The sequence below is a fragment of the Raphanus sativus genome, chromosome 4 (assembly GCF_000801105.2).
Source record: "Raphanus sativus cultivar WK10039 chromosome 4, ASM80110v3, whole genome shotgun sequence".
NCBI classification, from domain to species: Eukaryota; Viridiplantae; Streptophyta; class Magnoliopsida; order Brassicales; family Brassicaceae; genus Raphanus; species Raphanus sativus.
The window spans coordinates 8,429,648-8,457,554 of NC_079514.1; the positions used below are offsets into that span (position 1 = coordinate 8,429,648).

The 27,907-nt window shown below is 35.1% G+C and overlaps 6 protein-coding genes, 1 long non-coding RNA gene and 1 pseudogene across 23 annotated transcripts; 5 read left to right on the forward strand and 3 right to left on the reverse strand.

Moving 5' to 3' along the window:
* Window positions 1–654: 654 nt before the first annotated feature.
* Window positions 655–1,508, reverse strand: LOC108850197 (uncharacterized). The gene is made up of 3 exons (XM_018623767.2): window positions 1,396–1,508; window positions 1,222–1,297; window positions 655–1,125 (listed from the first exon to the last, which is right to left on the reverse strand). Exons 1-3 carry the CDS (start codon window positions 1,435–1,437, stop codon window positions 848–850), a joined length of 396 nt encoding a protein of 131 aa, XP_018479269.2. The 5' UTR covers window positions 1,438–1,508; the 3' UTR covers window positions 655–847.
* Window positions 1,509–1,915: 407 nt separating this feature from the next.
* Window positions 1,916–3,084, forward strand: LOC108848894 (uncharacterized). The gene is made up of 3 exons (XM_018622348.2): window positions 1,916–2,216; window positions 2,438–2,559; window positions 2,723–3,084. The coding sequence occupies exons 1-3, from the start codon at window positions 1,958–1,960 to the stop codon at window positions 2,888–2,890; spliced, it is 549 nt and encodes a 182-aa protein (XP_018477850.2). The 5' UTR covers window positions 1,916–1,957; the 3' UTR covers window positions 2,891–3,084.
* A 92-nt stretch (window positions 3,085–3,176) lies between these two features.
* LOC108848893 (uncharacterized) lies at window positions 3,177–4,607 on the forward strand. The gene is made up of 4 exons (XM_018622347.2): window positions 3,177–3,523; window positions 3,615–3,794; window positions 3,870–4,111; window positions 4,181–4,607. The coding sequence occupies exons 1-4, from the start codon at window positions 3,230–3,232 to the stop codon at window positions 4,431–4,433; spliced, it is 969 nt and encodes a 322-aa protein (XP_018477849.1). The 5' UTR covers window positions 3,177–3,229; the 3' UTR covers window positions 4,434–4,607.
* A 141-nt stretch (window positions 4,608–4,748) lies between these two features.
* Window positions 4,749–6,710, forward strand: LOC108851500 (thioredoxin domain-containing protein PLP3A). The gene is made up of 8 exons (XM_018624937.2): window positions 4,749–5,082; window positions 5,424–5,498; window positions 5,583–5,630; window positions 5,707–5,849; window positions 5,924–5,996; window positions 6,082–6,143; window positions 6,239–6,336; window positions 6,432–6,710. The coding sequence occupies exons 1-8, from the start codon at window positions 4,999–5,001 to the stop codon at window positions 6,539–6,541; spliced, it is 693 nt and encodes a 230-aa protein (XP_018480439.1). The 5' UTR covers window positions 4,749–4,998; the 3' UTR covers window positions 6,542–6,710.
* Window positions 6,711–7,833: 1,123 nt separating this feature from the next.
* On the reverse strand, window positions 7,834–9,412 carry LOC130511872 (protein HYPER-SENSITIVITY-RELATED 4-like). Its single transcript, XM_057009664.1, has one exon. The coding sequence runs from the start codon at window positions 9,343–9,345 to the stop codon at window positions 7,834–7,836; it is 1,512 nt and encodes a 503-aa protein (XP_056865644.1). The 5' UTR covers window positions 9,346–9,412.
* Window positions 9,413–11,227: 1,815 nt separating this feature from the next.
* LOC108837153 (uncharacterized) lies at window positions 11,228–14,591 on the forward strand (annotated as a pseudogene).
* Window positions 14,592–15,862: 1,271 nt separating this feature from the next.
* LOC108855425 (uncharacterized) lies at window positions 15,863–19,094 on the forward strand. 17 transcript variants are annotated; one of them, XR_008945207.1, is made up of 11 exons: window positions 15,869–16,218; window positions 16,292–16,414; window positions 16,493–16,587; window positions 16,691–16,799; window positions 16,919–16,997; window positions 17,108–17,222; window positions 17,330–17,443; window positions 17,854–17,949; window positions 18,054–18,373; window positions 18,513–18,565; window positions 18,636–19,094. It is a non-coding gene; the product is annotated as an uncharacterized LOC108855425 (long non-coding RNA). The 17 variants fall into 17 exon arrangements; XR_008945214.1 differs by having other exon boundaries at window positions 15,864–16,218; window positions 16,493–16,997; window positions 18,054–18,176; window positions 18,241–18,373; XR_008945213.1 differs by having other exon boundaries at window positions 15,866–16,218; window positions 16,493–16,997; window positions 17,854–17,959; window positions 18,054–18,163; window positions 18,241–18,373.
* A 5,135-nt stretch (window positions 19,095–24,229) lies between these two features.
* Window positions 24,230–25,447, reverse strand: LOC108855229 (uncharacterized). The gene has a single exon (XM_018628995.2). It carries the CDS (start codon window positions 25,267–25,269, stop codon window positions 24,469–24,471), a length of 801 nt encoding a protein of 266 aa, XP_018484497.1. The 5' UTR covers window positions 25,270–25,447; the 3' UTR covers window positions 24,230–24,468.
* Window positions 25,448–27,907: the final 2,460 nt, after the last annotated feature.

The window sequence follows — 27,907 nt, forward strand, 5'->3', positions numbered from 1 at the left end:
GTATGATTGTGAATCATTTAGTGATAGATTGTAAACGGACTAGCCTTGTAGTTTTCTGAAAGCTCGACAAAAAATATGCTTGTCATTTTTATGACCTCCTGACGACAACCATATATATAGAGTTGTGTACAATTGCAAGTTTTGCTAGATATTCTTTGCATAATGAAAGAGTGGTGTACAGTATATGTATGTTAGTTTCAATATTTAATATTGGACTTTGTTGGCAAAATAGAATCTAATATTGGATTTGTAATCTGTATTTATATGGTAATTGACCATATCTATATTTCACATTAAGGGTTCCTTCCATATATGAAATTATTGTCGTTAATGGCATATGATATTTTGCTCCTTTATGTGGCGATCTGATGATCCAGATTCTTTAGTGGTATAAAATTACGACGCAAATCTCGTCACATATTATATTAATTAGATTTTAATCAATTTATATTAATAGTTATTCTTTTAATCTCATTTTATTTTATTTTTACTAGCTCAAGTTTTTTTTTTCCTTTTATAAAAAGCTAATTGACGACGAGAAGCAGGAGAGAATCTAGACTTTTGTATGCACAAATGGTAAAAGAAAGAAAAACTATGCAAACGTGAAAATAAGAACTTCAAAACTCCCTTGAAAATTCAGTGAGTAATCACTGGATTCTTACAAAATTCAAAAACCTCCTTTTATCCTTGATCCTCTTCTGCTGATACTAATAAATAGCAGAGAGAACTTAAATCAAATAAAGCAAAAACAAAAAAAAAGATACAAGCAGAAAACCCTAACAGACTAAAGAAAGAAGGGTTTTGCTTGATCTCGACGTAGTTTTATAAAACAAAACTACATAAAATCCTAATAATAACTGTAACCATATCCACCCGGATAAGAATACTGATGTTGGTAAGGTTGCATAGCCGGCGGCCCTGCAGGCCAATAAGGCGTTGATTGGCCAAAGTAAGAGTTTTGATAGCTGTTGCCAAAATTAGAATGATGATGTATTCCGGTTTTCACAAAGGCCATTTCAGCATCTTTGCCTTTCCTCGAAGCCATCAATTTCAATAGCTTGTTTGGGTCGCCTTGACCCGTTACGTATGCCATTCCTTCGTCCACGTCTATCCAAAAGTTTCCTCCTAAACCATAAATAAAAACTCATAATCAGAAAATAAATTATTTGAGACGGTATATAAATGTCAAAATGTGTGTATACGAAATGAAAGTGTACAAACCTCTGATTTTCTTGAGAATTTTCGTCATGCTCTTGTGCCACTCGGGTGAGTTAGTGTTCAATTTGAACCCACAAGTCTGCAAGAAAACGTTCGAATAATCTTAAAAAAGGTAACATACAAATAGCAAGAATTATAAATACATGAAATGAGAACACATGACGATTAAAAACGGACCAGCCTTGTCGTCCGACGATTTGAGAAAAACATGCTTGTCATCTTTTATATAAATGAACTCGTGAAGAAGACTATGTATGTAGTTGAAAGTTTTTGTTTTCCTGTGAAAAAAATGAACGGGAACGGTGTATATATTTATATTAATTGGCTTCGATGATGCAATACTGGATATTTAAATCTGTATCTAATATGGTAATTACCATATCCATATTTTACATAATGGGTTTCATATTTGGAATCAGTGTCGTTAATGGGATAATATTTGCTTTCCTTATGTGGCATACTTTGGGATTACTGTCGTTAGAAAATTAGAACACAAGTCTCTCTCCAGCTCCATATCTTCAGACAATAAACACACATATTTTGTTTATTGCAATCTACGTGATTTTAGTTTTAATACGATATACAGAATAACGTATTATGGGCCTTTATTAGGCCAACGTAGAACACCACAGTCATTAGCCCAATTATAATTTTTCGGCCCATTATAGCTCACTGTGGTATTCAGGGTTTAGCGGAGAGTCAAAGCATCGCAATCTCTTCCGTTAATGCTTTTGGTGAAATGGGTTTCGGTGCGATTAGATCGATTCTCCGACCACTGTCGAGAACCCTAGCTTCGCGTGTCGTCTCTAGCCGCTCCTCTACGCCTGCGATTCCGGCTGCGAGACACGAGGTATGGTCCTCCTTCTCCGGTGGATCGAGGTTGCCATGGATTCCGATGGCAAATCATTTTCATAGCTTGAGCTTAACCGATACTCGGCTCCCGAAGAGACGGCCCATGAGTCATCCCAAGAAGAAAAGATTCAAACTTAAACCTCCAGGTTTGTCTTAGTTGCGCTTAAAGATTGATGTTAATGTATCCATTTTAACTAGGGGGTTTTAGCATGAAGAATCTTTTGTGTTACTTTTTTTTTTGGTGGAACTTGTGATTGTGTGTTTAAAGCTAAAGTTGAGAGTGTTCTTACTTAAAGAAGTTTATGTTAGACAGAGAATATTATAATATGGTTTGGATTGAATAAAATTGTTTTTGAGGAAAATGCAGGGCCTTATGCATATGTTCAGTATACACCTGGCGAGCCAATTGCTTCAAACAATCCCAGCAAGGGTAGTGTCAAAAGAAGGAATGCTAAGAAGCGCATAGGGCAGCGCCGTGCTTTCATACTGGTATGTGTGCTTTCTCTCTCAAGTTTGTCGTCTTTTAAAAAAAAGATATTGAAGTCTTTTGCATATATGTACATTTGGTAGGGTGTTATTTTTTTATTTTTATTTTTATTATAGATGAGTAATGTGGTTTACTAATGAGATAAGTCTTAATACTTTTTCACAGTCTGAGAAGAAGAAGAGACAAGCGCTGGTGCAAGAGGCGAAGAGGAAGAAGAGAATCAAGGAAGTGGAACGCAAGATGGCTAAAGTCGCAAGGGAGCGAGCTTGGGAAGAAAGGCTGGCTGAGCTTCAGCGACTCGAAGAAGAGAAGAAGAAGTCAATGTCTTCTTGAATTGCTTTTTTTCATTCATCCAAAAAAAAACATAGAATAAATCTCTTTTCTTTTGAATTAGGTTTTGCTCCTACCTTCTTTGTTGTGTTGCCGAGATTCACTCACTCTTGTCTGTCCCTCTACTGTTTCGTAAGAACCGAGAGTTACTTGACGTTTCTTGTCTTTTATAATCTCAGTCATGTGTTTCTTCTTTCTGGAAACTTGTCGAGAGTCTTTTATTCACGTCAACTGGAAGTAACTGAAATCCATGACTCAGAGATCGTTACGTAACATTCAAAATCTCAAATTCTTGTAATAAAAGTCTTCACTAGGTTCATCCCTTCCATCATATCAAGAATCATGAAAACAAGCTTAGTGAGAGAGAAGAAGATCAAGACCAACGGGATTTGGTTAAACGTTGCTGAGAAAGGAGACGAAAGAGGACCTTTGGTTCTGTTACTCCATGGCTTCCCCGAGACATGGTTCTCGTGGCGTCACCAGATCGATTTCTTGTCCAGCCATGGCTACCACGTGGTTGCTCCAGACCTCAGAGGCTACGGTGACTCCGAGTTCCTTCCAAGCCACGAGTCTTACACTGTGAGCCACCTTGTCGCTGATGTCATCGGTTTGCTTGATCACTACGGCACTGCTCAGGTTAGATATAGAGATTTTACATTTTTGATAAAAAGAAGAAAAAAAATTAGAGGATTACAATTATTGTTTTTGTTTCTTACTGGTTAAATAGGCTTTTGTGGCTGGACATGACTGGGGATCAGTTATAGGTTGGTCTCTATGCTTGTTTAGACCAGACAGAGTCAAAGGTTTCATAAGTCTCTCTGTTCCATATTCTCCAAGAGATCCAAACCTCAAACCTTCAGAGTTTTCCAAAACCTTTGGAGATGGGTTATACATCACTCAGTTTCAGGTAAACTTTTCAAGATTTGTTGTGGTTTTGTTTCTATCATCTTCGTCTGATTCAGTTCCTTGTTTATTTTACAAGAAACCTGGAAGAGCTGAGGCTGCATTTGCCAAGCATGATTGCAAGACGGTTATGAAGAAGTTCTTGCTAACGACGAGAACAGATTTCATGGTGGCTCCTCCCGGTACAGAGATCATCGATGACCTTGAGATTCCATCGAAGATTCCAGAGTGGATAACAGAAGAGGAGATTCAGGTTTATGCAGACAAGTTTCAGAGATCTGGATTCACTGGCCCGTTGAATTACTACAGAGCCATGGATCTGTAAGTTTTCAATCTTCCCATTAGTGTGTCCTTCTTGTTATTGGCGCAAATTGTGATCAAAATTTTCAGGAACTGGGAGATATTGGCGCCGTGGGAAGGCTCCAAGATCCTTGTTCCGACAAAGTTTATCGCCGGAGACAAAGATATAGGAGCAAATGAAACGATGGGGTATGTGAAGGGAGAGATGTTCAAGAGTCATGTGCCTAACGTTGAAGTTGTTGTAATTGAGGATGGTCATCATTTTATCCAGCAAGAGAAGGCTAAACAAGTCTCGGAGGAGATTCTTTCCTTCTTCAACAAGTTATGTACAACAACAGAGTAAAAAACATCATGCCGTTTTTATGGCCTTTATAAAAAAGAAACTACTATGTTGCTACAACTAATTAAACTACTAATGTGTATCCAATAATGAAGCCGATCACTTGGGCAAAATAATGGTTAAATAAAGTGAGAAAGACAGTATATAGTCGTTGATATCAAACATTTGTTGCTTGCTCCATAAGTTTCTACACACTTTTTGTTTACGGTAGAAATGTGTCTTCTGAATCATCACAATAAGTGACCTAGATAAAGAAAGTCTTTGCTTAGTGTATACATTTTGGGCCGTATGGGGCTTTTCGTACAGCCCATAAACACAAGGGCTTGAAACGGAAGTCCTGATGCATATTTCCCTCTAAAACGCCGTCGTTTTGGTTATCTTCCACCTTTGATGTTCAGCTGTTGATTTTTGGGATTATTTTTGATGTTTCTTTTCCGCTCCAGATTTGAAATTGAAGGCAATAAGAAACACTCCAATTTCGGATTGCTCACTCTGTTTATAATTTATGAACCAGTAAGAAAAATCTCGGAGGAGCGTAGATATCTTTTTTGGGGGGGGGGCACTAAAGATGGATCCGGATGCAGTAAAGTCGACACTCTCGAATCTGGCCTTCGGAAACGTATTGGCTGCAGCTGCTAGAGATTACAAAAAGGTTAAAATCAGTTTTCTCTATTGAGTATTGGAATCCATCAAATGCGATGCCTTTCTCTCAACTTTTTTGAAAATTGTATATATTCGTTTTCGTGTTTTTAGCATATGATCTCTCTGTGTGTGTGTGTCTTTGGATATTATATTCAGACAAGTGGTTATGATCTGTGTTACGAAATGTTGTTCTTTTTTTTTTTGGTTATGTCTGGAAAAGGTGTAGACTTTATGAGTCTCTGTTTTTTGGCACAATTTTTGGATATTATATTCAGACAAGTGGTTATGATCTGTGTTACGAAATGATTCATCTGTTTTTTTTTTCATCTGTATACGGGGCTGTGTGTGCAGGAAGTTCTTGCAAATGAGAAGGCGCAATCATCGAATCATGTGAATGAGGAGGTTGATCTTGATGATCTCATGGATGTAAGTGCACAACTGTTTCTTGCTATTTTTGAGTATTTTGAAGCTTCTGTCTCTAACGGTGGTGTTGACTCTCATGTTCTGTAGGATCCAGAGCTAGAAAAGTTGCACGCTGATAGGATTGCTGCACTCAAGGTTGTTGATAAACTTTTCCCACTTGCTTACTTTTTTATTGGTTATGAACTAAAAATCTCTATCTGAACTGGAGCAGAGAGAAGTTGAGAAGAGAGAAGCGTTCAAAAGACAAGGACATGGTGAATATCGAGAGGTAACCGAGGGTGATTTCTTGGGGGAAGTCACCACGAGTCCCAATGTTATTTGTCATTTCTACCACAAGGAGTTTTACCGCTGCAAGTAAACATCTCTCTCTTCTTTTTTTTTTATCTTCTGTTTATGTGAGCTCATACAAAACCTAATGTATATATTAGGATTATGGACAAGCATCTGAAGACTCTTGCCCCTAGACATGTGGACACTAAGTTCATTAGAGTTGACGCAGAGGTCAGTCAACCAACTTTACTAAAAAAAAAGATAGATAAAAATGGGTTGTGAAACTAATGCTTAGGTGATGATGATATAAATGCAGAATGCTCCTTTCTTTGTCACGAAACTAGCAATAAAGACCTTGCCTTGCGTTTTGCTTTTCAGGTTTCATCTCTTTCGGTTCTTTCTTACATTACATGGCTTGTTGCCTAGGCTATTTTTACTGATTGAATATGGCTTTTTTTTATCATTCTACTCAGCAAGGGAATTGCGATAGATAGGCTTGTTGGGTTCCAGGATCTTGGCACAAAGGATGATTTCACCACTACCAAATTGGAGAACGTTCTGATTAAAAAAGGTATGGTGGACCGACCACACATCCATCTTTTTGAGTAATTAAAGTGTTCATATAGAGTATTGTTATTCTAAAATGTGGAGAATTATTTAAAACAGGAATGCTCAGCAAGAAGAAGAAAGAGGAAGATGATGAAGATGCTGAATACCAAGAGAGCATAAGGCGTTCGGTTAGGTCTTCAGAGAATCTGGACTCTGACTCTGACTGATCAACCAGCTTTACCTCACAGATTTTTGCATTGCTGCTTGTCTCTGCTTTGCCTTTTGCTCTTTTGTTATATGTTACTAGAAAAGGACATTTCGACATATTATCCCAACTGTTAAATGCTACATGACTTTGTATGTAATGCACCATGTTTATTGTTGCTGACACAAACATTCCAACGGTTTGCTTAAAAACGTTGCCATAAATCAGGTCATGTGTGGTAGTGTTTTCGTCCACACACTAAAGCCAACATCTTCAATCTGGTCGCCACGAGTCAGAGAAAGACCAAGTTTTCTGACTTCACTGAGCTTGCACCCATCCGCAGTTTGTCGTGTCAAGTACAAGGAGTTTCTTGAACAAGACAATCACCATGTCATGAATCTTGCAAGTAAAGATGGGTCCACTACATGTTTTTGTTAACAACTTCTACTAGACACCAATTCGTGAGTCCTGAAAAGCAACCTTCTCCATTATCAATTTCTCAATATGACAAACCCTTCTCCAATCCATCCATGTACTAGTTGCTATAACACATGACATGATTAAAACCTCATTTTTTTTCATTTAGTGAAAGTTTCTTTGAATTTCTATCAGTGAAAACGCAAAACTTGTGTTTTTATTTTATTTTATTCCATAATTATTTAACTGGTAAAATTCTTGGGGAATGAAGTTTTTAACACAGTGCCACCATTCAACATATTACTAATCACAACCGAAATTTTATTAGATTATTTATGAAATCAACTTTTTATATTATTTAACTATATGATAATGAAAATTTAAACTACTAAATAAATAATTATTATTTTCATATTATTTAATTATACGATGGTGAAATTTTGTATTATAACAAATTAATTTTATCAACTTTTTTAATAGACTAAATAATGTATATAAGATTTAACATTATTTATATTCCACCATTTTGCTAAATTTATCCAGTTATATAAAACTATTCTGCAGTTCTGGTTATACAACCTCGTTAACAATCAGAACCCTCAATTTTGTATTTTTATCAGCAAAATCACAAAATTTACATTTTTTATTTGATTTAACAAATTTTCTTAATTAGTAAAATTGTTGCGGAAAAGTGTTTTAAATGCAATTTCGACATTCAGCAGGTTAGCAATCGGCCATGAGGGCCATCACGTGCTATGGAGCTTTTCATGTGTAAGCAGCGTTCTATCTTGATCCATGTCTTGCTTACAAAACTGAAAAGTTCTATCATCTCAAAATAAACTATCAATAATTAATGCATGTTATTTAATAATCATCTTCTAATTTCACAAGTTACTTTCACTGGCTTCTAATAAGCTGTTCATCAACCTCTACGTTTTTCTTGACCTCCAAGTCTTTGCCCTGGGTGGCCTTGCCCTTGTTCTCCAATTCTTGCTCTTCCTTCCTAGCCTCATCTTCTTCATTTTCGATCTTTTTGACTTTCAAGAACTCAATCAAACCCTCAAGAATCCTATCAACATTCTCATTCCTCATGAGTTGTTCAGCTATCTCTGCTGGACTAACCTGTGTCGCCTCGATACCTTCCTCGATCTTCCTGAAAAGCTTATGCTCATTGATCTCTAAATAGTTTAAAACAAGAGCTTTGAAAGCACTCGGCGTGCAATACGACATGTGAATGTGCATGTCCATACGTCCTGGCCTCAACAGCGCTGCATCAAGTTTCTCTTTGTAGTTCGTTGTGAATACTATAATCCTTTCGTCGCCACAACTTGACCATAGACCATCTATGAAATTTAGCAGTCCAGAGAGTGTCACCTTTTTGTATCGTGTGTCATAACCGTCATCTGATTCCTTATTAGCTTCATCAGTTGTTCTATCTTTCAACTCGATAGAACAATCGATATCTTCCACAACAAGAATAGAGCGGTTAGCAGTAGCAATCAGCAATCTCCGGAGCTCAGAGTTGTTGTTCACCGCACTTAACTCTAAGTCATATATATCAAAGTTGAGATAATTAGCCATAGCTGCTATCAAACTTGACTTCCCTGTACCTGGTGGACCGTACAACAAGTAACCTCTCTTCCAAGCTTTACCAACTCTTTTATAGAAATCCCTTCTCTGCACAAACTGGTCAAGATCTCCCATTACACTTCTCTTGGCATCTGAATCCATTGCTAACGTTTTGAACGTCGAAGGATGGTCAAGAATCACAGAGGTCCAAGCGTCAGAGTAAGTCCCATACATGTTCTCCGGGTCAAGAGTGTAGATCTTGAGAGTTTTCTTCTCTTGCTTCACCAACGTGGCTCTTTTGACCATGAAGGGTAAGTAAGACTCAAGAGCCATGTTCTTGAACTTCTTGTGGAAGCTGAGCTCGAATGATCGTACTTCGGATTTGAGTGTAGAGTTTAGATCCCGCGGGTTGTGGAAGTTCTTGGACTCAACCTGGTGGCAATGGAGGACCCATCTGAACTTGACGCCGTTGAAGGTGTCTATAACTTCCTCGTCACGTTCCACGGTGACGTTGTAGTTGTTTTCTTTTTCGTGTTTACTCACTTTGATTCTTTTGTTAGAAGGAGAGATCTTGGTGGCTAGATAGGCCTGGGCGGCCTCGAAGACTTCGTTGTGGACAAACCCTTCAAACTCTTCGATGATTATTGTCATTTGGGATGAGAAGTAACCAAAGAAGATGCGGAAACCATAGGAAATGTATTGGTGCACCTCGTCAGGCAAATAGTCTTGGACTAGTGATTTAGCCAGCATTGCGGTTGCAGCCACGGAGGCCGCGGTTGTGAGAACCGTCTTAGCCGTGGCTAGACGAGACTCCGCGGAAGAAGAGTCAGAGGAACTCATTTTCTTTATTAGAGTTTGTGTTCGACACAAGAACTCATAGTTTTATTATTGGTGGACGCAAGGAATAAACGAGAATCCTCACGTTGCAACAACATTGGCCTTTCTTTTTGATAGAATAATGAGAAAAAAAGGAAGAATGAAAGTTGAGTTTTAGAAGGGGTCCAATGACTTGGTCATGAGGCTTTTCGGATTTATCGACGAGAGAACAGAACGTGCGTCAAAGGAAGATGAGGAAAAATAGTAAACAAAGACTGACTTTACGTGTGGGTAATTTTTCTCTCAAAAGAAGTATTGGAGAAAAGATTAGAAAAGGTCTAGTATGCATGATCAAATACAAAAACAACTCAAGTTTGATGACTTGTATATTACTATCAAATCAGTTCCACATTCTATAAAAACAAAATGTTTGAATCAAACACGTATAATTTCTTTGAGGATACATATATTTGCATTTTATTTTATTTCTAGGAAATAAACAAGCAAGGAAGTGGAAGTCCCACTAGAGAAATTAGAAATGGCAAACAATATCAAGTAATTACAAGCAATTTCAAAATGTTTATTCTTTATTGTAAGAGAATTAACGTACAATTTGAATTTGAAATTAAAATGCATGAAATTTTGTAGTAACCACATCATATTATGATATGTAACATATTATTAAGAGACAGTGAACTTATTTATATATTGGTCTACTTGATATTTTTTCTTAAATTTCAACCAGTTCATCAACTAAAAGAGAATTTGAAGACATGGAAATAAAACTAAAATTGAAATACAATGAGTTTGAATGAAGACTAGTATGCATATTCATAGATCAAAGTAGAATAAACATTTGAATATGCATACTAGATGAAAAAAAAAGATATTTTTACTTTGAAAATATACTTTTATAAGAGTCCATATGATATTTTGGTTTTAAATATGTTTAAGCTAAGGTTTATGTTTAAATACATATTATTCGAGTTGCGCTTGTGTTTTTGGAGAAGAATTTTTCGTATTTTTATGTTTAAATTATAGAAATCATTTAAGATATAGTAACTAAAATATATAATGAGAAAGCGAAAGACTTCATAAATAAAGATATTTTATTTTGTAATTTGAAAAATAAAAAGTGATAAAGAAGTTATAACTAATTTTTTTTAAAAATGATTGGAAATAATCGAACAAACCAATTGTAAAAGTTTGAAGCTAAAAAAATTCAGAGGCACATAATATACTTAGTCAATACTCTTTAAGGTGTATGGCAGATTTGAATAAGAGAATCTTGAAGACTCGGATTGAAAAGTTTATGATGAATTGAATTTTAGAAAGCATTTAGCTTTAAAATCGAAAAAAAACTCATTGCTTAATAATGTTAGATCACTTGATCAGAACTTCAGAGCAACTCATATTAGAGTTACCGAGATCACGAAATAAAGAATATGTACTCTTATAAAACTATACTATACTAAAAGGCTAATATACTCCATAGATAGCCTGTCCACGTCCTCAATTTAAATCAACCAAAGAAATGAGATTATTTGCCCCGTCAGATCGGTGTGACTGTTTTTTCTCGATCCGTAAAATAAAAATCTGGCCCAAAAGCCCAAGCCAATAGAAACGTTCTACATCTTCTATCTTCATCGTTTCTAAAGGAAACTAAAATTCTAAGCGTTTCACCCCGACGATTTCCAGTTTGATATTGATAGAAACGTTCCGCTCCCCTCAATCATGATCCTTAATTCACATCTAAAGCTGAGATCTTTACCAGATCGGCGATACACGCTTCGAGCCAAGAGGAGACAAAGGCTTCACCTTTCGCATCCGTTGCTTCACCCACCGGGTCTATACTCTGCTCAGACTTTCGATTTGACTCCTAAAAATGTTGACTTGGTCCTCGAAGATGTTAGGGTTTCTTATCTCTGATGGTGGGAACGTTGACGTTGTCTCTGTTGAAGATGGCGTCGTCTCTCTCAAATTCCAAGGTTAGTTTTTTTGAATTTCGTTTCTCTGTTGAAGACTTGAACTTTTTTTTTATAAAGGTTGTTGTCTGCATAATGATGAAGCCAAACTCTTTTGAACTCTAGATTCGGACAAGAGACCGGACAAATTTGTACAGCGTTTGTCTATTGCTGTTCTGCTATAGTCTTTAGTTCTGCTTTATCTATCTCTCTTTGTTTCTGTTAATTCACATAGGATTCAAAGGTTTTAGCAGAAAGTTAGGATTCTTAAGACTCCTTAGTCCGACGTCACCATCCCTCCAACCAATGAATCCTCTGTCAGCCTCAGTCGTAAATGGAAGTGGAATCCAGGTTTGGACGAGCTGTATTGGATCCCTCTCCCAAGCTTCCTGTCTGTGATATCATAAACGCCTGGATGTAAGTTAGGGATTTGAGCTTCACTCCCGGTGATTTTCTTCTTTAACAAACTATTTTCTCTTGATTATTCCGAAGGAAATCAAAATTGAAACATTGCGGTTGATCAGATTGATTCAGAATGCTGATTGCAGTCAATTTATTGGATTGAAGAAAAGACATTTCTCTTTGCAGATCAAAATTTGGTTAGAGCCGGATACTCTTACTTCCTTTTGCTTACTGATAAGATTGAACATTGATATTGACATCGTCTCTTTGTATAAATTGATGATACTTTGATGATGATATATATTTTAATTTGATTGGAAAATGATCTATCTTCTTACATTATTCTGTATTTGCAGCACTGCTTGTGTGAAGCTAGAAGAATATACAAGCAGCCCTAGAAAAGAGCAGATCCTGGCGCACAAAATGATACCAATCCTAAGAAGATGATAGATGAATGCAATATTTGCATCACAGGTACTACATCTACCCAAAATAAAAGTTTTCTTCTGAAAGAATCTCAATATATATATATATATATATATATATATATATATATATATATATATATATATATATTTTTTTTAACTCTGTTCAGAGAGGAAGAGAAATATGTGGTTCAACAGATGCCACTGACTTTTCCTTCAAGCTCTACAACCCCACTAGCAACCCCAGCTGATGGTCCGCCTGATGTTCAGGTAGTTTAGTTATCCAAAGTATTTTTCCTCTCTTCTTTTCGTTTAACACTCACGCTAGATCAACATACATGAGTTCTACCAGAAGCCGGAAAAAATGATGGTCTCAGTTTTCTCCAAAGCACAACATAAAAAAAGTCGAGTTTGATGACCGGATTTTGAGTATCGTTTGAAATGATAAATGTATTACTCTAAAAAGTACTGATTTGAGATATCTATTCAGGTTATGTTTTCCAGTTGAATGATGTGACTGATTTTGCTGGAGAAGAAGCTTATCTTTCCTAACCAAGATTGTTTGGGAAGGTATATATATTCGTCAAACTGAATAGTTTTTTATTTCCATGCCTTTACTAAATCAATATCCATGTGTTATATAGATAGTACGAGAAGTTCATATATAAAAATTTTGGAACCAAAGTAGAGATCCGTCTCACAAAAGCTGAGATAGTCACTTGGGCATCCCTTGAGTATGGAAAAGGGAAAGATCTTCTGCCTAAACCCAATCTCGCATCAAGTTTTTGTAAACAACGAAGTCTTTCTTTTTGTTTACTTTTTTTGCTTTGGTTTTATCTGTTCATTACAGCCGTGTGTGCCGTGATACAGGGCTCGGTGGAAGATTTTTTTATGAGACGAACTGATGAATTCCAAGCTACGAAGAGATACAACAATGTACTGTTGCATGGACGGTAAATGGATCAAAAGATTCTGGATGGAAAACAATGAGGTTGCTCCTGTTGCAGCTCGCTTTAAATTATGTGGATTAAGAGGACTGTTTCCACTGGGTATGTCCAGCTTTTTTTTGTCTTTCTTTCTTTCACAATAGAATAGTTGAGATTGCTACCTGATTCTGCTGATGATTGCACTCATGAAGACTAAAACAAGCCACTGGTTATTGTAGAGAAGCAGTTGGACGCTGGAAAGGAAGACTAGGAAGAGGCGCTGCTCCTTCTGTGAGACACCTTCCAATGTAAGTGTTAATGACTCTGAGCTCGCCTCCGATGTAAGTGTCCATGAAGAATTTTATATGGTTTTATGTCTCCTTTGATGAAAGTATGTGTTTACTGTATTTATTGTTTCTATATGGTTTTCTGCAGATGTATTAGATAAATAGCCATGCATAAAGAAAATTTTTACATCAACATTGTGGTCATAGGCCAAGACGACTCTGAAAATCGACAAACATTGGTCACTTGATCGACAAGCTTCGTGGTTTTGGAAGTTTGAGACCACCGAGTGCTACTGCACTGTCTTTGCTGCTCCTTAGCACCTTGATTTCATCAAGAACATGCTTATTGGTACCTCCCAGGATGATTGTGCTGTTTTTATCACGGACTCCACCATTGTGGTTTCGAAGCTGATATCTCTAAGTACGTATAGACCCGTGAGCACAATCTACTTGCTTCACCCTTGGTATCAAGCAAATGATTTTCGTCTCTAATAAGGTGAACTAGATTTTCATTTTTCATTGCTTGATGTGACCATACTCCTTTGATACGATGCTAAAATAAAGTCATGTCCTTTGTTGTTTTTCTGTTGCAGATGAATGCAACAACACCCATATACTCCAAGGGTAGGTACGATGAGATTATCAGGGAGGTGTTTTCTTACTTGAAGAAGTTTGGATACGACACTTGAAAAATCTCAATCGTTCCCATCTCTGTTTTTGAGGATGACAACATGATTGAGAGGTCTACCAACCTTGACTGGTATAAGAGACCAACTCTCCTTGAGGTACTTGACCAGATCAGCGAGCCCAAGCAGCCATCAGACAATCCCCTCCGTCTTCCACTCCAGGATGTTTAAGGGTTGTATTGGAACGGTGCCGGTGGGTCATGTGGAGCCTGGTATGGTTGTGACCTTTGAACTCTGGCCACCATGTTGGATAAGATACAAAAGCAGATATGAGCAGAGAGTCATGTGTTTGTTGAGCACTTTGGAAAGGAGGCCACGATGGGTCTGTATTGTATTTATACAGCTTCATGGAATGCATAAGGAGCAGCTTTTGGACGTCACTTTTCTAAACATCCTTCACTTGCAAGTAAATGACGATCAAATATGTTAATCAAGATTTGTACTCCCGAAAAATTCAACGTATTTATTAAAGGTTTACAAGTGCTTTCAGTATTGTAACTATGAATATATTGGTTTACAAGTACTTTGTGTATTGAAATGACAAACCAGTTTTCTTACTAATTTAATATTTTTTATAAAATGCACTTAAATTAGAGAAATAACCTTTTGTATAATAATATTTTGAAAATATAGTATTTTGTTCTATCATTATTAGTAACTCTGCTTCAGTTTAATTTTACTGTCTCATATAAGGTGAGGAATGGGTATATTGCATAGATTTATTAGTGTAGAAATTAATACGATACAAACGGGAAAAAAGTTAAAATGTTTGTTGAAATTAGTAAGAAATCAATCGAATCACAACTAGGTTTAGTTAATTTTATATTCACCTTCTTATTGTTTACAATCTAAAATATGCTTTGTGTTATTTTATTTTGACTAAAAGCTTATGCTTTGTGTTATTGAAACAACCAATTTTGAATTAGTTTTTAAAAAATAATCTACTAAGTTCATTCATAGTATATTTTAAACAATATATGTATTACTTACTCAAAAAAATTTAAAATTTAAATTTAAAAATTTATGAAAACTTAGACTAATATATATTTTTCTAAGTAAGTTTTAGTGAATTCAAATCATAATATTTTTTTAAATTTTCTGTTTAGTCTGTTGTATGTCTTTGTTTTGAAAAGGAAATACATGTTTTAACTTAAAACAATGAATATATTAAATTATCCTTATTTACTATAATAGTAATAAAACATGTTATAATCATAAGAAATATATTATGAAAAATAGTAATAAAATAGGATTTAATAAAATACTATATGTAACACAATTAAATAATATACAGTATTTTGCAGGCAAACTACAAATGAATTCATCACGAGCAACGAAATTCTACTTTAACAAATCAATCAAATACGTCAAGCATTTCAAAAGATGAATAAGAGATCAAGTAAAAGCATGAAGTGAAGAGGGACTTTAGTTCATGCAAAACCCCATGAAGAGAACTCAAAAGAAAAGAATCGATCCAACCATCATTCAATTTATTTTTCTCATTCCCACACATCTTGATACTTGAACTTATTTATTTTTTAAAAAACTTTATCATTGGATTGTTTTTTTAAAGTATTTGATCATAAATGACCCCAATATTAAATACACAATGTTCATATAAAATATAATAAAAAATCAATATAATATATGTCAATTGAACATCAAACATTTTCCGCGCGTAGCGCGGACATCGGACTAGTACTATACTAAAAGACAAATAAGCTTAATGGAGAGCATGTCCACGTCACTTATTTAATTCAGTCCAATCAGATATAAGCATTCCTCCACCTCAGCTCACACTCTTTAATCTGATGGGCTTCAACCGAAAATCAGACTCTGGGCTTCGACGTATGGGTGTTTCTGCGAGCCCGGTAGCCCGAGACAATGCTCTCATCACTTTTCTCTTAACGCGATGAAGAAACCCTAATAGCCGTATGGGATTGACGATTCATGATCCTGTTCATCTTCCTTTTCCTTCTGTTTGCGAACCAATCGTCCGTGTAATCAATTTTTCCCCCACGCCTTCGCACTCTTTAGTCCCTCATTAACCCCATTAATGGAATCCTTTGGCTTCCTCCTTCGGATCCTTTATAAAACCTCCCATTCACGAAATTGGATTTACATCCAAATTGCTTTAACTCTCTCCATAATTCTCTTTTCATAACACTAATATTTCTACTCTTTAGCTCCTCTGGCAACAACAAATGGTAAAACTTTTGATTTTCTGCTGAATTTCCTAAAACTAATAATAATGTTACGAAATCTTTTTTTTTGTTTCAGCCAGTCCAGATGGTTTTCATGGACTCCAGAGATTATATGAACCAGAAAGTTCGGAGCTTAGTGGCTGAGTATTCGAAGTTTTTGTACGCCATTCCGATGACCAATATAAGAGTATTCTGTGAGGTCCTCTCTGTTGTATCTTATCCCCTTCTATTATTTATAACAAAATTTCTGTTTCTGATCAACTGGAATTCCTTACAGGACACATGTATTGCCTCAAAAGATGTCATGTCCTCTGATCTTCTAAAAAAGAAGCTATGTTAAGATTAGATACACTCGGAAAGTCTAACGAAGAGGTAAATAAATCTATACAGTGCAAAAGGAAAAGTAGAGATTTGACTTTGTTGAACAACAATGAAAATTTTATGTTATTCAAAGCACTTTGTTAATTTGATTAAGATTAACTACGGGAATGGTCCTATCTCCCACTCGGTGGTTATTTTGCCTCACACCGAACAAAGGAATCTCTCCTTTGGTGTTGCAGCTAGCATGGTACAAACCGCAACAGGTAGTAAGAGCAACCCTTAATTTATGGAGTTGCTGATCAGAGTTTAACAGTTTCTTTTTCGCACAACTCTGTTCTTACTGTGATCGACCACATCCGCCTCTCTATTGACATTGACGCAGACAGAGACAGGTTCAGGCTCCACACACACATGACAACTTCCAAGCTGGCTGTGGTCTGGTCTCAGGGGTGACCTCTACGGTAATCTGTCTATTTTAAATAATATTCTCCATTTTTATTTCTGTATCTACATGTTAATTTAGATTTGTCTGGCCACATTCAACTACTAATCATCCCGAACCATGTTGTAGATGTTGTCGGCCACTTGAGACTGGTAAATAGACAGTCTCTAATTGACTTTCCTGTCCTTGACGAAACGGAGATAGCAACCACACGTCGTTTTTTAGTTCATTTGCAATCAAAAGGGTATGTGTTTCCTGTACTTAGAATAATGTCGACGCCTCTGTACTGAAATTCTATCTCTCTACAGTACAGACAATTTTAATTAACCTGTTTGAACTAAACTTTTTCAGTGGTCCTTTAATGAAGATGTACCTTTGGCACCAGGCTTCAAAAGACTTCTACAAAACAGTGAAAAACTCCCACCATGTTTTTAGTAACGACGGTGAACCCAAAACGTCATGCAGGTAATTATTTGCTCCTTTAGCATAACCAATTCACTGTTGTCAGTAGTCCTAACGTTTAATGTTTTGCCAAGCTGTTTTTCATCGGTTCCTATTGTTATCCTTATTTAGTTTTAATCCAATTGTAACATTTTTCTTGAAGCGTGATATTTAAGATATTTGTTTGCTCTCATGAACTCTCAAACCTGAGATAAGCATATGTGTGCCAGATAGTGTGTTCTTCAAGAAACCACTAGGTCATGTTATCAGGTTTATCACCATCGTAAATTAGTCTTTTATTACCCAAAGCTATTAAAGTTGAAGTTGATGTCTAAGTAGAATTACGTTGCTGTTCAAGTAATATGTGTTTACTTTGACCTAACGAATATGTTGCCATCTGTGAAACATTTTCGCTGATGTCTATTTTTTAATAGTTTATCAAGAACGAGGAATTTAGTTCTCAGTTCAATGTCATTCTCACGTGTCTTCATAGACAAAGATGTCCAGCCCACGATTGATTACTTCAACTGGTTAGCAATTGTAAAGCAAACAGTGTTATGTTTGTCAATTCTAAATAATATTATAACTTCCGTCTCTCTTGGACTGAGAAATCTATTGTTTTCTATTGTCTCAGGTAGAGTTCTAACACAAAGATTGCTAAGCTGGTTACTGCAGATGAGGTTACCGGAGCTGAGATAATGACAATTGGGAAAATCTTTGCTTACATCAAGCATGATTGCCAAGGTTAAATAAAAGCGTAAGATAGCTCTGTTAAAACAGAGGCATATCCATGTAGATCACTAGCTTTTTATCTACTGCAGGAAGCTTTTGAGCGTGACACTGCATGGTATTATTATTCCTCCATCGATTGTCAAACTAAGACCACCAGAGGCCCTTCTTCGTTGATGTGAACCAAGTGTGGCAACGCAACACAAACATTGCTGGTGTAGCAAAGTATGAACTCTAACCTCACAGCTTCATGTTTATCTTTCTCAAATTTGATTTTTGTTCTCTTTTATTCGCATGAATCTTGCAAAGTTCTCTGTCTACGACAATAATACCCAGACTGTTTTTGTCCTACTTGGTGACACAGGACGTGAGTGGACATGGAAGCATGCCTCGGAGTTGGTTGACAACTACTTTGAGGTAACTAGATCAACTGAAAATACTCTCCCAGTTCATTAAAACTTACTTTATTCCTCCCAAATTTTTTTAGGCTAATCGAGAAATTGGTTCTTACCATGAGATGCCTGCCCCCAAATTTTAATCGACACCAATGCCCAAACACATAAGTTCAGGGTCAAGGTGTCTGACTACAACTCCACAGACAAGACTTCCCGCTATAACTGTTACTAAGATTGTCTCACCAGGAGTTCTTCCACCTGTAACAACTCCAACTGAAATCCCACTTGATGCAAAGAATGAAGTTGTTGTGCTCTCTGTGTCGTTGCTGGCTCTGGATTCAATACTGATGAGCAAAATGAAAGTATCAGTAACAGGGATGAATCACGGAAGGATTGTGTCATTGTCTTCTTTATTTTCTTCGAGCCAAGACTATGTTTTCTCTGTTTTATTTTTGACTTTCGATCTTGCTTTGGTTTAATATTTGCAAACAGTATTCTTCTTTCTTTAGACTTTGATTTATTAGAATACACACATAATGATTTCCAGCTTACTGAGTTATCACTTTTTATGTGATCATTTTGATTGATATCAGGGACCTCTTATGTAAAATTCCATAAAAATATATGAACTAAATTTCATTAAGTCTTTTAATACCCAAACTTTTTCGTTATCTATTTTAATATCTAAACTAATTATTTTGCCCAGTTTAATATCCAAATTTTTAAAATTGTGTTCCTTTTAATATCCAAACTTTATTTATTTTAATTAAAAATACTAATAAGTTTCAAATGAAATTTAAAAAATCTAAAAAATCTAAGAAAAATAAAACAAATTTCTAATTTTATTGTAAGATTTAGGAGATTTGTAAGTAATATATGGAGAAAATTTAAAAATTTTGAAAATTTAATTTTTTAAGAAAAAAATAAATTTATCTTTTATTTCAGAAAACAAACTAAATTCAATATTTAAAATTTAAAACATTTATTACAATATTTAATATTATACATAATTTATTTACTTTTGTTTCTCAAATAAAAAAAAATTTAGAATTTTCTGAGTTTTGTTTGAAATTTTAGAGATTTTTTAATTTTTATTTGAAAATAATTAGTATTTTTTATTAAAATATATAAAGTTTGGGTATTAAAATAGGCACGGTTTTAATAGTTTGTGTATTAAAATGAGCAAAATAATTAGTTGTAATATTAAATTGGGTAGACAAAAACTTTGGGTATTAAAAAACTTAACAAAATTTAGTTGGAGTATTTTTATGTAATTTTCCCTTCTAAATTTAGCATCCATCCCATTGGAATTCAGAAACAAAACCAAGACAGAAAAGATACAAAATTATGGAATCAAACCTTCTTCCATCTCAGTTTAATTACAAGAATATATATTCGGATATACACGTACCCTTTACGACAAAGGAAAGTAGAATTTTACAAAAAAAAGATATCAAACTGAAATACTAAATATTTAAATAAAACTCATACTTGCTTTGCGTGAAAAAGTCTTTCTAAAAAAAAACACGACGCATAGAATTTTTTTTTCTCTTTTCACATGTCCAACTCGCTTCTAAGAACACCATTGGAACCGTTTTACAAAGTCTGGGCTGTTGGAATCCTGTCGTTGCAAGGGAATATTCCAAAAGACTATGCAAGTGTATGAAATTTAAAATCAGTCAACAATTTACATAACTTAATCCACAAATCTAACTTACTATGGGATTAATTCTAAGGATCGCCATTTCGGACAAAATGGAGAACCCATCTCCTCCCCACAGTCAGGATACTGCAGGTAAAACAAATCCGTTTTCAATGCTTCACCAAAGTTATTCATTATAACTTAATTCTTTAAATTTAGCCCAGCAATCTTCTCTACAAGGACCTTCATGTTTCACTTTAAAGTATTACTTACTCAATGCTGCACCTGAAGCTCTTTATTAGTCTTCACAAATCATTTTAGAAGGACTTCTCCAAAAAAAAATGCTTACTCGAATACCCAACCACTTGAGAAACGTCCAAGTTATCCTCATATTCATGTTATTCACTCTTTCTCGCATTTTGATTTCTTTTAATAAGCTAAGCAACATAGTTGTACTTTGACGAGACAACCTACTAATACATACATATTAGTAACTTTTTAATTTGTAGGGAAGTTATTACTTACCTCATCATCGGCCACATAGTTTTACTTTGACGAAACAATGAGCATCATCAAAAAAATCAAAGAAAAGATAAGAGTCAAGTTCAATGCATGATTTCGAAGAAAAAAATTTCAACAACAAATAAAAAGATTACCATCAAGAAAACAAAACTAAGAAGAAATTCCCATCATCTTCCAACTTATCTATGTGTTCTTAAGTCAGTCTTGCTAATTTGCCAAACTAATAAAACAAATTTACTACAAAAAATATGAGTAGATAAAACCCATAAAACTATATACAACATTAAAATAACATAAACCAGGTCATCTCCATCCTTTTATACTATATTCCACACTCTTAATAGTTTATAAAACATGTTCATTATTTGATATACGCACAAAAAGTAATAGTTAAATATCTAAAAGCAATTTTCCGCGCGTAGCGCGGAAAAACGATCTAGTACTTATAAGAGTTATATAGGTTTATATAGTAAAGGGATTTCCTGACCTAAATAAATTCATATATATATGTAAATATTTCTATATGACAAATATACAATATTTATTAATATTAGTTTGGATCTTGTATATCATTCTATATACTTCTATAATGTAATATATATTAAATTATAATTTAATATACTTTTAAATTTTCAGTGATACACTGTTAGAGGGACTAGTGATTACACAAAGGATCCGGGCGAATACACCCTAAGTGTAATTTGATATGGGGATTGGACAATTTTTATCTTTTTCTCGACCGGTGATATAGTTGTGGGCCAAATACAGCTCATAGGCTTGGACCCAAAACAATATATTGATTTACGTCAACATCCTTAGGACCTTAGCTTTCCTGTTTTCGTTCATGCATCCATGATACGCACAATAATCCATGTCTTAGCTCCTTTTTGTAATTACATAAAGGAAATAATAAAGAAAAGATGAATCTGTTTTCTTTCATCGGGTCCCCAAGCTATGAGCATGAGTGAAAGTACATAAAATAAGGAAAGACATTCTCTGGAACAGTGAAAAGTGTAGTTATTCATGCAAAATATTCGTAATTTTTTTTTTTGTAAATCAAAATATTCGTAAATATAATCTGTATTTTCCACTATGTCAATGTAACGCATGCCAGTTTTAAATGAACTAATGCTGTATACTAATTTCAGATAAAGATCATACAACAAATTAAGCGACAATCTAATATTTATACAATTTATCATTAAAATTCTGGAAAAATACACAATATATATTGGAAAAGAAAAGGTGAAAAGAGGATGTTTTAAAATATTATCAGCAGATATTACGGGTCTCGGTGAAAAAGAAAGTCACTTCTCATCTTAATTCTGCTGAGTACTGTCTACATAAAAGTGCATTTTCAAAATACTTTTGCAATTCAATATTATTGCACTATGATTAGTGCTAATAAGTACCCACCAGACACTCTACGGCTACAGATATTACATTAATTTCAACTTTGAATATATTATATATAGATTGTAGTACGACTTATGAGACCATCAATCATTCCCATGAGAAACTTATAAAAAATGAAATATGTTTCAAAATATATATTCACTGTTAGGCCTATTCACCGTGCCCAATTTGTTTGCATATCGTTTTTATCATACGAAAAGATGATTTTCACTAATGTTTACCAAATAGTTGTTTGATGCCAGCCTACAAGTTTGAGAGATGAAATCTAAGTCCCACATTAGAGAATTAGACAAGAAGTGTCTAATATATAAAGAGAAGTCCAACTCTAATTAGTATGAGACCTTTTGGGATAGAAACCAAAAGTAAATCTATGCGGGCTTGCCATTAAGACCCAAAGTGGACAATATCGTACTAATCGGATAAATAGAGTTGGACATGGGCTTTCACAATCCCAACAATTGGTATCAGAGCGGTTGACGAAAAATCTGGAAAAAGACCTAAATACCCTTCGAGAGAAGAATGGATATATCCTATGAATTAGGAATGATAAGAGGTGTATGTGGCAGAGATCGAGTTAGAAGATCATGAAACCTGTGATGTTGTGGAGGACGAGGATCATCCTCAATTCGATGGAGGAAAGGACACGAGATGAATGTGATCCTTAGATTGAGGGGGAGAATGAGAGATGCAATCTAAATCCCACATTGGAGAATTAGACAAGAAGTATCTAATATATAAAGAGAAGTCCAACTCTAATTAGTACGAGGCCTTTTGGGATGGAAACCAAAAGTAAATCCATGCGGGCTTTGCCATTAAAGCCCAAAGTGAACAATATCGTACTAATCGGATAAATAGAGTTGGATATGGGCTTTCACAATCCCAACAAAATTAATTCATCGAATAAGTCTCACTCTAGATACAATATTATATATTGGTGTGTATCCAGATACATATACTACATCACCTTCAATGATTAATCAGTACAAGATAGATCGTATCGTATATATATATATATTTTTTTTTTACAATTTATATAATCTTCTAAATATTAATTTATATAATCTTATAAATATTACAACTATACCTTTCAGAACGATAAATAGGTACTCCTTCCACAGGAAAATACTTTATTTTCTTGAAAACATATAGCGTGAATAGATTTTCAATGATTTTTTCAGAGATTAGATTTACAGATGATACAAATAATTAAAAACTAGTTTTTATGATGATAATTGATGCGGACAAACAAGATTGCGTTTCTGACATTGTCCTGTGAGTTGTGATTGCTTTTGTCTTTCATTGCGAGTAGGCATTATGTACTCAACCAAAATGCTAACTAATTTCAAAAGGCGATTGTCTCGTTTTTGGATTGTACTTAAAGAGCAATTACACATTTAATTTGTCTTTAAGATGTATTGCTTTGATATTAGTTTTGTATCAAGATACATATACCATCACCTTCAATAATTAATCAATACAAGATATACATTATACTGTATCGTACTCGAACTTAAATAATTTTCCAAAGATTACATGTACACCTGAGCGGATCTAGAAATTGTTATAGTCGAAAGGATTATCATGAGTTTTGAGTTAATCGAGAGCCTTTTCTGTAAAGTTTTAACTAATAATATATAAACTATTATCAAACTTTGTAGCTGATAACTTGTAAAAATCAAAATTCAGCCGAGGACACATGATCCCACGACCGATCTACATCCGCACCTGCATGTACATATATATCTTCCGTAGGATAATATTTATCTCTTGTATACATATAAGCCTGAATAGATTTTCCATGATTTTGTAGATTAAGACCTTTTTAAATTGTTTTAACAGATAATACAAATCATCTAAAAGTAAGGTTTATGATGAGGGTAAACAAGATCGCGTTTCTGACATTGTCGTGTGAGTTGTGATTGCTTTTGTCTTTTGATTGTGAGTAGACATTATGTACTCAACTAAAATGATTAAATAACTTCACAGACAGCCTCCTCTCTTGTATTGCACTAAAACCCTAGGTAATTTGGTAATATACCATGATTTCACGAAACATAGCGTCTACTTCAAGTTTGTATTATTATCACTTCAGGAAGTGACACTCGCTAGACCAACATAAATTAAATAAAAAAATCTAAACATACAGACAAGATAAGCACTGTTCATATTCATCCTGAATCGTTTAACAAATCTGATCCGATCCAATATTACAGAAAACTAGCACAAACAAAATGAGATCGATCGATCGTTCTATTACAAAACTGTGCTTGTTTGTCCGAAAACTCGAAGATACAAACAACATAGATAATTATGTCGGGATACTACATTTTATTTATCGATATTATTTAGTTATGGTTATGGATAACGACGGCGAGAGATTCTCGGCGACGAAATATCAACTGTTTCGCGATGAATGCTTCGATCGTTTTCTGAAACTCTTCGTTCGTCAGATTATCCTCCGGAAACGGCGCTTCTTCGCACGACTCGACGGTTTCACGGCCCTTCTCCGTCTCCGATCGCCGGAGCGTGGGTTTCGACACCATCTCTGGACTCTGTTCCGCGGAGATTTCCGTTTTGCTTCTTTTGTAAACCTTCGTCGTTGGAGGAGGAGGATGATCGTTCGCTAAATCAGTAACAGTAACCGAGCCATTCTCCGGTTCGGTGGCCGCGTGATCACCACGCGCCGCCGTTGGATTTGAATTTAAATCGGTTTCCGTGTCCATCATCTGTTTCTCCGGTTCGGTTGCCGCGTGCTCACCACGCGCCGCCGTTGGATTTGAATTTGAATCGGTTTCCGCGTCGATCATCTGTCTGTCGTCGAAGAAGATCGTCTCTCCGGTCAGATCTCCGTCGGAAGAACTGACGCGATTGTCTCCGGATCTGATGAGCGCGTGGTGGATATCCGCTTCCGCTCCGCCGGAGAAGACGGTGGATTTGGTGGTGGTGAGAAGAGCGACGACGATGGAGTTCCCGAGGAAGAACATGAAGAGAGGAGTGGAGACGACGGAAGAGAGACGGCGGAGGAACTCGGCGGCGAAAGGGAGGCAAGTGAAAATCCAACAGACGAAGAGAAGAGCGGCGAAGATCTCCGCTATACGGAGAAGGAAACCAATGCTCTGGAAACGACGCAGCGCGTTGGAATCCATTTCTCTGATCAGAAATGTGAGACTGAGTAAAAGTATTTGTTCAGAGAAGAAGAAGAAAGGAAGTGGACCCAAGGCTCTCCCCAAGCGTCTCTTTTTATAGACTTTCTTTCCCCCCTTTTTTTAATTTTTTATTGTTTTCTTTAAATAAGTTGAACTTTTTCTTGTACTTTTCCAATTATTTTTGCTGTCTAGGTTTTTGATATTTTAAAACACTATATTTTTAACATAAAAACACTAAATTGTTGACTCTTTTTTATGGAATTCTGAAATTTTTGGAAGTGTTAAAGTGGACGATCGCTTCAGTGAAAAAAATAAATAAAGAAGACTCATGCATTCAAGTTGACAGGAAAATATTATTTACAAAAAAAAAGTTGACAGGAAAATATTACCAAACAAAAAAAAAGTTTGAACGAGTTACAGCTGTTATTAACAAACAAGAGTAAACAAAACAGAAAATTGGACCGGGCAAAAATGAAAAGTGATGTAAGAACGAATCAGGTTTTCACGTGAGCCGTATGCAATCCGTATTACAACCGCTCTTTCACCACTTTAGACTGGTATCGGCGTTATCGCTTGTTTGATAAAAAAAAATGAAGACTGGTATGCTTTTTTTTAACAAATATTTTTTGGTATTAATGGTTGGTTTTTCTTCTTCATCAAATCATTGATTCTTTCAAATTTTATAAAGAAAGTGCATTGCTATTATTCTTTTCGGATTCTTAATTTAAGGCAGGGGCGAATCCAAACAACTATTTTCATGGGTGCATTAGTATTAAATTAAAATATTTATGGGTGCACATAAAAAAATTTGTGAAAGAATGCATTGGTTTTTCAAAAAAATTATGGGTGCACAAGAATTGATCTGATCTCATATAAATACGGTTAAACTAATTATCACGTGTGAATGGAACCAAGAAGTTTAACCGTAACATGATGCTTATTAACATTGTTCCGAGAAAGATTCTACATATAATTAAACTGCCATGAGTTGTCAAAATAATAATAATAATCTGCCATGAATCACGTGTGCATACAGGCCCGGCCCTGACCTAAAGCCCAACAAGCTAGGGCTTTAGACGCCAAAAGATATTAAGATTTAAGGGGCACCAAATTTGTCAAAACTGTACATAGCCTAGTGGTAAAAGCTGTTATAAATATTCCTAACAACCCTAGTTCGAACCAACCTATTGTACTTACGGGGCAGATAATTTTTTTTTGCTTTAGGCATGAGATTATGCTGGACCGGCACTGTGTGCATAAAATAAGGGGCCATAAATATTGTACCTTGTATAATACAAGTGGTATTGCAGGGATATATACGGACTTTGTATGAAAGCCATAGTCCGAACTCTTCTCTACGTTCTATTTTAAATTGATTTATTGATTTATACCCAAAACCTTCCTTCGAAATTCTTATAGGTTTCTGTCATTTACTTATTTTAGAGCATTAATAATTTCCCAAAATAGTTTTATTTATTATATATTAATATTATCTAATAATATAATTTCATGGTAAAAATAATCCATTCGTATAATGATAATCCATTCGTATAATGGCACATGTTGATAGTTTATTTTTTGTTGAGAATTTCTTGTTTGGAAAACATTAGTCAATTTTAATAGATTTCATTTTTTTTGTTAATTTGATTGTGAGAAATCTGATAAATATTTTCGTTATGGTGCTTTGGTTATAGAAAAATACACATTTTAGATGGATCTCTCACATTTATCCATATATACTATATTGGAATTGAATTAGACTACCGAAAAAGTTAGTTCAAGGATCACCGAAATTGTAAGTCACGCATGAAAATTGTTGTCCGAATATATTCGCATCTATCACTTTGTTTTATATCCTTTCACACTGTATTCTTTTACAATATAATTATATATAGCACGTTGGATTGTCATAGAAAGGGTAACTAAAGTTTATGAATATGACTAACTAAATTGCATAACATACACAAATCAAACAGATACACCACTAGCAGAGAGAAACAAACACTTGGTGGGCATGATGAATTAATATATTAGGTGAGGCCGAATATAAAGATATTCGGCTAAAGGATCCACAGAATGCTCTGAGTCGCTTCAATTTATAATTAGAAGCCACATCGATAAAAATGGAAATAAATAGATAGTGGATATAAAGATTGGTCGACCCATAGCTTTAGTTTTGATCTTCCTTTTAGCTTCTGCCCACAAGTTCCACTTACTTGCGTTTTTATTTGTTCATACGAACCGCATACCTGCACGCCTGACCCGCCTGGCAACAACTTTGGTCACTAATATACCCAGACTGTAGGATAAAACATATACTAGAAATCGAGACATTTTAGTACTATAGGAGTAGAATTTACAACATGTGCAAATTCGTATACTATTAGTTCAATATTTTAAAAATATCTTAGGCATATATTTTCAAAATATCTCTTGCAAAATACTATATTTTCAAAATATAGCCTCATTGTATAAATAAAAAAGGAAAGAATCAGTTATATGGTTTACTTGTTTGGAGTCCTCATTCAATATTTGACCACTACTCGAGCTATACCGACATAGATACATAGATTTGATCACAGCCCAGAGATGGAAACATCATCATGATATTCAGGAATGATTTGACATAAAGCGAGAC